Source organism: Atta colombica, unplaced genomic scaffold (genome assembly GCF_001594045.1).
Source record: "Atta colombica isolate Treedump-2 unplaced genomic scaffold, Acol1.0 scaffold49, whole genome shotgun sequence".
Taxonomy (NCBI): domain Eukaryota; kingdom Metazoa; phylum Arthropoda; class Insecta; order Hymenoptera; family Formicidae; genus Atta; species Atta colombica.
Genome location: NW_017259538.1, coordinates 484,850 through 494,919, shown reverse-complemented (window position 1 = coordinate 494,919; position 10,070 = coordinate 484,850). Strand labels below are relative to the sequence as shown.

Sequence of the window (10,070 nt, the reverse complement as noted above, 5' to 3'; positions counted from 1 at the left end):
ACACACACACACACACACACACACACACACACACACACACACACACACACTTCCACTATTTACATTATGTAATTTTATATATTTTTTTTTTACAGTGTAAAGTGAGTGATGATTGTGCAGATAAATACTAATGTGACGAGTGCCTTTATGTGTGCTCCACACAAATCGCGTATACAGATTCGCGAGAGTAAACGGAAGAAGGCAAACATTAAAATCACCAAGCAGACCGGATGTTTTGCGAAATTAATAGAGAACACCGCTTTTCGCATCGAGTCGTATACGCGCGCGTGCCGCGGTCAGATTTATAATTGTCATTAAATCTCAATTAAATGAAACGTCGCAAGGCAATAGCAATTTCGCGAGTTTTAATCTCGCATACGTATACGTCAAATTCGTGCAACTCCGACTATGCCGTGCGCGCCCCACTTGTGATATTTCATTACGAGCGCGTATGATACGAAACAAAGGATCGGCGCCCGCGGCGATGTTATTTAATTTTTGAATCTGAATTGCGGAAGCGAAAAAGAGAGCTCTCTTCCCCCTGGCGGTGGAGAGCCACGATGTTACGAGCGTTAGAAAAAGAAGTATGACGCGCGCTCCGCTTTTCATTTCATGACAATCGTAATTCCCTTTCCCCCAGACAGAATAGCCGTGGTAACGAGGTAATCGCGATGATAACGTTTACTTTGCTCGCAGACGCAACGTCAGTAACCGAACGTAGACATTTTCATTGAAAAGTTTTTTATTGCAATCTGTCATTTGAAAATTCCGAGGTTCGAGTCGTAAGCCAGAATAATATGGTAAAGTGGGATAATTTACTTTTGTACCGCTGACGATTTTGCTTTTGTGCTATTTACTGTCGGAGTAATTCGTTTTACGTTATTTAGAAGGAATAATTGAAATATCGTCTGAGATTTCCTTCGCTGCTCGTGAGTGACTGCTCTTTTCGTATAGTTCGATAACGCGTAAAATTATATGTATTTGCATTAATACAAAATCCTTATATTATTTACGAGTTTCTCGCGACGCAAAACGCACTTTTAAAATTTTTCGTCGGAACTACACATTCCCTTAGCCTAAATAAAACACTCTTTACACAATTTATTAAAAAAAAGGATAAATTTATAATAATAAAGATCTTATATATAAAATAAAATTCAAATATTAATAAAAGGATTATATAAGTCTAAAATAATTATTGATGCTCAAATTTTTCAACTTAAAATTGTCTTTAATTAGAATTCGTAACAATAGTAAAAAAGGTGAAGTATTACAAAACGTATTCTTATTATATTTAATTTTTTATTCTTGTTATAATTTTAATTAAAGACAATTTTAAATTAAAAAATTTGCATATCATTGACTGTATGAAATTCATATATACTTTTTATCAATATTTGAATCTCTCAATTTTATTGTATTTTCTTGCAAAAAGCGATAACAACGATAAAAGGAGTAATAAAATAATATTAAAATTGTTATAAGAAATATTATTTTTTATTAAATATAGAATGTCAATTTGTGCAAAAATTTCTAGTTGAAAATAAACGAAAGAACCAGAAGAATTAGATATTCATATATCAATTAGAATTCTGGTTATCCCAACTAGAATTATAACAGATTCAACCAGAAAATTCTGGTGTCTCTTTTCAACTAGAATTCCAATTAATGCAACCAGACCTCTTTTTTCAGTGTGGAGGTGCTTTGTTATGGCCAAAAGCTATAGATGGCAAACACAGACCGGGACGTTTCACAGTCGAGACCTGCTAGCGATCTCTGCTGAATTCTGGGAGAACCCCCGAAGCGTGTGTGTATATATATATATATGCAACCACGCGGAAGCTCGACATCATGACTCGCGCATCGCTTATTGCGACGCAGCAAACACCGACGCACCTGTGCACAATCGCACACCGACGCACATGCAAACGCGGAATAATGATGTTCTCTCGCGCTCATCTACTGCAAACATGAATTAGTAACATGCTCGCCGGCTACATACCGAAGGCTCTCCTTGCACCTTTTATATAATGAGTATACCGAGAGATTGCGCGTGATATTGAACTCTTTGCTAACAATTTAGATGGGATTTAGATCAGGACAGAGAAAATTTTGAGACATCAGTTCATTGAGATTTCAAATGTGTCATCAGGTATTTTCTCTTTTGTTGCACGCCGTGCTGGAAAAGCTTGTATTATTTGTAAGTTAGTCACAATTCGTGATTTAAGGATGTTTTGACTGTACAGAATCAATCAAAAGTAAACAATTTTGGTCATAAATAGCTTTAACTGCAAAAAGAAAAAAAACAACAAATAATTTAGTGCATCGCATGACTATATTTTACTGCAATTTTAAATAAAAATAACTTTTAAATAAATAACTTTTAAACGAGTTAATAAACTAGATTCAAAATAAATTTTTGACCGCGAATATTTGTTACAGTTTTAGTTTTTATAAAAAAAAAATGATTTAATTCATAAAGCTAATTCTTCATCGAAAATTGGTAATACTACAAAAAAAAAAAAAAAACGGGATTTTATATAAGAATCAAAACAAAAAAATTAAATAACTTAAAAAAGTTAAATGACTAAAGTCAATAAGATAATTCTATTCAAACTTTATAGATATTTAGATATATTAACAGAATAAGCAATAAAATTTTTATATTTTTGGTAATGCTTTGAGATGTGACATGGATCCTTACACAATAAACGTTGCCATTAAATTTTCATGCATCGTTCGCCCCGATTTCATAATATTCGCAATGATCTCGCTTCGAGATGAATTTCAAGAAGACACCCTTTGGGATACTCGACGCGATTGCGAAACTACTAACGACGCCAAGTGCGTGCAACGACGCCGACAGGCCAGGACGCACTTGAATCACATTGAAGTACTAAAGTGCCAAGTGGCCTATCTACCAACGAGAGCGGAATCTGTGCAGCGCTTGCTAGAGTGCCGCCGCTCCGACCGTTGTTCTCCCTTTGGCACATCGATTCTAGGTCGCGAAACAATGACGATACACATATTAAGCACGATACTTACTGTTCTTTGTGAAGGTGACGATCTTCAAGACCTTGCCATAGCGCGTGAAGATCTGTAACATACAAAATAAGCCTTGACTGAAAAAAAATCGATTGACTTACTTATTATCTATAAGGAATCTTATCTCAATTGATTTTGATTTATAAGAGACGATTTTTATTTCTTACAAACAAATATAACGAAGTATCATCTTTCGATTTTAACAAGCTTTAGATATATTGAAAAGAGAAGAGGAGAGAGAGAGAGAGAGAAAAATAAGAGATACAAATTTTTTTACAAGTGCTTTCTTAGAACGTTAAGGGAAAATTTTCCTCGAAAAAAAATCGGTTTTTTTCTTCCTAAATGAATATCGTCTAATTGGATATTGTAGAATGATAACTTAATCTCTTGAGTTAAATGATATTTTATTATTTTTAACTTCCATGTACGTCAAAATGTAAATTAATTCATTTCTATAATTAGTTTCAAAGTAAATAACATCCATGTTAACTGCACTTGGTAAATAATAAATTAAATTTGAGTCAAATTTAATACATTTTCTTGAGTGTTTAATTATTTCAATTAAATTAATGATATATTGAGTAAGAGCGCGACATATAGAAATGATTAAAAATAATTCAAACTCTTGAATATAATTTCACATTATAAATTTAACAATAAACCATCAGATATAAAAAAAATATTTTAAATAAAAGTTGAATTTCGGGATTCTCTTTATAATAATAATAATAATAATAATAATAATAATAATAATAATAATAATAATCTTTAATTTTTAATTTTTATCAAAGAAGTTCGTTCATTTATAGAAAGAAAAAGGAACAAAATTCTTTTTTTCAAAAGAAGATTTTATTCACTTAATATGCAGAAGCATTTATAAAAAAATATGTGTCTCTCTTAATTTTGTCTACAAGTTATTAAAATATAATAGAACATTTGATTGTGTTTCCTTGTTAAATAATTTAATCAGCAAATATAATTACAAGGATGAATTAACCTGTTAAATTATAATTACATATTCGTTTACAATGATAACGAAATTCAAGGCGATGAGACCTGCAGGCGTTTCGCGAAAAATTACCTCGATTGAGCCTCATAATTAACGTCCGAGACTACAATTGTCATAATCGTATAGTTACACACAAGCTCGGGCAGGACGTGACCGATGAAAATTATGAGTTTAGCGGTATTTCGCAGCGACGAAATTACAAAATAATTGGTGTGGATATTACGACAAAGCGATTTATTTCAGGGCAACGAGCTACAAAACGGGCGTGTGGATTATCAGACTTATAATGCGGCAATTATCCTCGGTAAAAGCAGCTATCGAAATCCCTGGTAAAACAGCTCGTAATTACGATAACCGGACGGGCGTTCTAAAAAAAATTGATTTGCGACACAACAGGCGCGGTCGCGGAATGGCATTCTGCATAAATACCGGCGATATATTCAAAGGCCCGGGGTAACGTTCGCATGAATTTTCAAAAGCCTCTTTGGCGAACGGCGGCAGCCACGGCGACGGGAGTAGTATCACGCAATATTTACAGGCATATACGATGTCGAGCCGCGGGCTAATAATCGCGCACGGCTCACGTCAAACCGCCGGCCGTCATTGTCATATATTTGGTCGACAATGCCGATGATCACATTAATACCGCGAATGCAAATATTTGGCCCGGTATAACCGTTGCGTTCGCAACGGTCAACTGTGTACGGTTGGCTCTCCCGCGGCTTAGCCGTAGCACCGGAGCACCGAGGGATTAATGATTTTTTAATCTATCGGCTTTTCAACCCGATCGATTGTAAATCATTCCTTGTTGTTTATATTATAGATATTCATCATGTTGTTGATATAGAAACATCATTATTTCGATCTCACGTCTATTAGGCTCATTAGACTGGTCTGACAAATGGCATTGATTTGAGCACGTGAAATTAACACCTTAACTTCAGTTCTCGAGAGTTTTGATTAGAGTTCTAGTTTCCTTTGAAGAGCAGAGAAGTTCTTTAATGTTTTTAAAAAGTTCCGGCGATTACCACTATTAACTCGGGAATAGTCACCTGGGGTATTTTTATATCCCAGCGAAAAAATGTGAATTGTGAAATATTGTATGGATATTCTTTAACATGTTTTTTTACTTTCTTAATAATTATTCTTTATGAATCTTTAAATATGTAATGCCATTCAAAAGTCGCAATAAGCGACTATAGTTATATTAACTATAAAAAATTCTTTTTTTTTTTTTTAAGAAATAATATCATAATAAACTACTTAACTTACGTGTGTATTTCTTTCAATATTTTATTTATTATAGTTTCTACTTACTTTTTTTCAGAAAATTATAATTAAATCCACAATGTTTTCAAATCTAATAAATCAATAAGAAAACAATCAATAACAGTATATTATAAATAATGATTTTAATTGAGATGTAAAAACACCTTATCTGATCGCAAAAAATGAATGTGATTATTCCCAAGTTAAAATAACAATTAAAAAATGAGGTGCTAACTTTACACTCGATATCACGACCGAATAATTCTGAATAGCTATTTAATACCAATGAGTGATTTCCCACGCCGAGTTATTTTCTGACGCTCGAGATTGTCGAAAGGGTGCGTCCACCAAGTAAATACGTAAAAAGCTCGTAAAAGCGTGACCGCGAGGAGAAATGAAAAATTTGCAAGCGGGACACGGGAGCGGACGGAGGGATGGAAGGGAAACGCTAATGCGAGCTGCGTTTTAGCTCCCAAATATTCAATATTGCACGCGACCCGCGCCGAATGAGAAGTTTATATTTCGCCGCTAACGCAACGATAAATTCGCAAAATTGAAAATAGAGAAACGCATCATCGGAAGAATAGGAAGAAAAAAAAAACAAAACGACCGCAATATCGCGGAACGTTGCGCCGCAATATAAAACTGCGTATGAGGATGCATTTCTTGCAAGCTGTATTTTCTGCTTCGCGCTTTTGAGATCACGCTTCCTTTGATCGTGGCACGCGAAGTACGACGTATAAACAAATTCGTGATCTTTACGGCCTTTGTAAAACTCTTGCATTCGAAATTGCTTTGCAGAAATCTACAAAGGTGTTTGTTCTCGCAAAATCAATGTGATGATATTGTACTTTCTTCGACTCCATGTCACTACTTTTTTCTCCCTCCCCTCTCTCTCTCTCTCTCTCTCTCTCTCTCTCTCTCTCTCTCATGTTTGAAAAAATTACGTTTTAATGATTAAATCATTTGGAGAAAGAAAAATCACATAAGAGACGTAATTTGCAGTAATGCAAACTAATTTTTAAAACTCGCTAATGAGTACGTGGATATCTACATCGCAAAATAGCAGCGAATGCAGAGAAGTGTATTCTTTGATTAATTAATTCTCAATTTTCATGTTACTGCACGCGCGCATCTTTTAGGAAATATGGGAAAAAATTGCTGTAATAATAAATGGAATTCTGATGCTAAAAGGGAATATACGCAACGTGGAAGCGGCTTGAAAGAATGTGAAACACGCGCCGTGAGCTTTACAACAACGATTCTGTAATTAGTGGAATTCTAGGGAGAAAAGATGTATGCAACCATACTGTATATATCTGTGATATACGCATACACCAATTGGGACAAAGGCTTTTCATGTGCCAACGGCGCGGGCAGAACTTGAACTACGAGACACTTCTTTTTTAAACAAGTCGACAAAGCGACTTGTCCTTTGGTGCGCAATGTTCATGGCGAATTTCGAAAAATGGAATTCTTTAATCAAACTGAATCGAGGCAAAATATTCTTATTTAAACAAACAAGGGAAAATGCAATTACATTACAATGCAACGGTATGTCCTTCAACAAATTTAAAAAAAAAAAAAAACTCTTTTTTTCAAAAGATTTTATGAAAACATATAATTGTTTATAATTTTTAATTCGAGAAATTAAATAATGCACGGAGGAAGTCATGGTTAATAAGATATAAGTATTTGGTTCAGTGAATTTTGATAAAAGTAAATAGAATTTTTAATTATTATAATTAAATTTTGATACGCAATCTGAACATTTTAAATATGATACGGTTAGAGTTGATTAGACACGGTTAGTGTGTGTAATAAATAATATCCAAATTCAAAATAATGTCTGGTTAAAAAAAATACTTAGTAGAACTAACAGATTTCTGCTTATCATAATTAAATAATCTATTTCAACCAAAAGTCCTATTATTTTTACTAGAATTTATCAAATGTCTCGTTATCGTAATTAAAATATACGCGACTAAATTTGTCTTATTTTAATTAAGATAATGAATTGTTCATATTTCATCAAAATAATCTGTTATTACTTTAGATAATACATAAGTCAACCAATTTTTTCAGTGTGCAATAATCAATACAATAATAAAACAAAATTCTATATTAAAATAAATAAGAATCTGAAAATACAATGCCTCGATAAATTCACGATCTCTTTTCTTAATTTTTTCACGATCTCTCTTTTCTTAATTTTTTTTTACTAAATTAAAGCTTACAGGCAGACAATACTTGTTTTTAAGTATTGCATAATTGGTGCGTTTTTCAACAGTTTTTTTCGCCTGTTTGTACGTTGTAATAATTAACTTTTTCCGATAAAGAGCGAGAAAATTTTCCAAAGAGACTTTTAAAAATCATTTAAAATGTACGAGACTGTATTTACGGAATAGCGAAATTTTCCCGAATATAAACGTCGAGTATAATAATTAAAGCCTGCCCATTAAAGAGGCATCGATAACGATAAAAATTGGTGCATTTTCGCAAGTAGATCTCATTATCGTTACACGTTTATATTCCGCTATAAGCAATAAGAATCATTTTACGATAATTGTGTTTACGTAAATTGCTCGGATTTGGAATTTTCAAAATTAGCAATTACATGTAGACTAGTATGTTGCATTTTTTCACAATAAATCTTTCTTTCTTTTTTTTCTGTAACGCGCGAGTTCTGTATAGCGCGGTAACAATACATTGTGTAATAACTGCTTTTGATTAAAAAATAAGGTAAATGTCTCAATGACTGAATAAAAAGATATGATCTGTAATATGTTCTGTAATATCATTGATATATTATATCATATTAATTGTATCAGTAACTGATACAATTAATACTAATAATATAAATTAATTTCTTTTATCTATTATTTAAAAACATTGTACTGTATTTATTTAAGTGATTATTTTATGATTATAGGAAACTGAAAATTAAATTTAAAAAATTTTTTAAATTTTATTTTAAGAAACTAAAAATTTGAAAAATTTAATTTTCAGTTTCTTATAATCATAAAAGCACTACATGTTTAGATAAATATAATACAATAAAAAATTTGAATACGTAAACATTATATGTCTGCTTATTCAAGATGAGTGAAAATACGATGGTCTCTGCGAAATTTGAAATGAATAATAATTTTTTTCACAACAATTTGCAATTAAAATTATGTTTTTTTATTATTTATTTTGATACAAGATTCTATCTTCTTTCCTTCATTTTTTTATTGCCATTGACAAATATTTTAATAATTACAAATATGTATATTACTGTGATTTCTCAATTAGATGGACATATTCAGTTATTGCGACATTTATCTTATTATATTTTTATTTACCTTACCTATTACGTTTCAACTGATGTACGGCAGTACGATATTCATAACGCTGGCTCGTATTACATCAAATAGAGAATTCGATTATCACAGGACCATTATCGCGAATGTGTGTGTTAAGCTCGGAGATTGTAAACCGAGTAAATTAAAAGTAGATGGATCGTTCGCGCGGACGGATTCAGCGAAGGCTGAGGCTTGCGAAGGCGGAAAAGGTGATAACGATGATAATGTTTAGAATATATGGATTACAGTTCCATCCATTACGTTCACACATCCGCAGCGTCCATTACAGGCCGCAAGACCGCCTGTAATAACTCGCTCGGCTATGCGCATTTCTCGCTTCTTTTTCTCCTTCGCTCGCCATCACGGCTGCAGCTACAACTGCAACTGTGGTGCGTTTCCCTGGAACGGTAAACGGTGTACGCTATTTACAACGCGTAATACGGAAAAGCAACGGCGGCGGCGGCGGCGGCGGCGACGGCAGCGCACTGTTGGATCGTACATGTTTTTATCCGTTTTCCGATAAAACGGAAAATATTTCAATTTTGATGTTCAAATTTTTGCCCGTCGTGTTTCCGGCTCGAAGGATGTATGCGTCCAACCGAAAACAGTTCGATCACGAGCGGATATGAAGTCGCGATGCATCCCGCCAGTATTTACCCCGAGATTGCACCAATAAACGGACGGATCGATGATAATCGCGAGAAATCACAGAGCACGGGGAGAGATAATCCCGAAATAATCCACGGACAGTTCTATAATTTTTCATCGACGTAATAAAAATAAACTCTGCACATTCCTATGAAGTTATCAGTTTCGGTTTAGAAAGAATGAAATAGCTTGATCATATCGCTCCTTTCCTTTCTTTCTTTTTTTTTCTCTATTTATTAAGATTTATTGAGTTGAAGAGAGATTCTGACACTATTAGATATCAAAGGAGCAATATTAGATATCATAATAACTCAATCCATTGATTTAAATAATATTTTGTTACTTTTAACTTCCATCTGTGTTAAAATGTAAATCAACTCATTTCTATGATTAGTTTCAAAGTAAACATCGTTCTTTTAACATGTGCACTTGAAAACTAAAAAGATTAAATAATAAGCTAAACGAATCAAATTTAATATATTTTCTTGAAAGTTGTTTAACTTCATTGTTTTAGTCGAATTAATAACATATTCGGCAGGAATATAATTAAAAATAATTGAAATTTGGTACAATTTGGCATTATAAATTTAATAGTGCATGCTCAATTTATTCTAACGGAGCACAGATGTTAAGATCAGTGAATGCACAGTCTGTATATTTATTACATCTACGGATTTTTTGTTTCTGAGAGTTGATTTTATAGAAAGTTTGCCGCGCAATCGCAACAATTTGTCAACGCGGAGTTTTCGTCA

At 33.1% G+C, this 10,070-nt stretch overlaps 1 protein-coding gene across 2 annotated transcripts in view; it reads right to left on the bottom strand.

Moving 5' to 3' along the window:
- LOC108691672 (polypyrimidine tract-binding protein 1) overlaps positions 1-10,070 on the bottom strand; it is a 381,205-nt gene that overhangs the window by 17,049 nt on the left and 354,086 nt on the right. For both annotated transcript variants that reach the window (XM_018199534.1, XM_018199535.1), the window contains exon 7: positions 3,046-3,097. In XM_018199534.1, the coding sequence (XP_018055023.1) occupies positions 3,046-3,097 (52 nt within the window). The remainder of the gene's footprint in view (positions 1-3,045; positions 3,098-10,070) is intronic.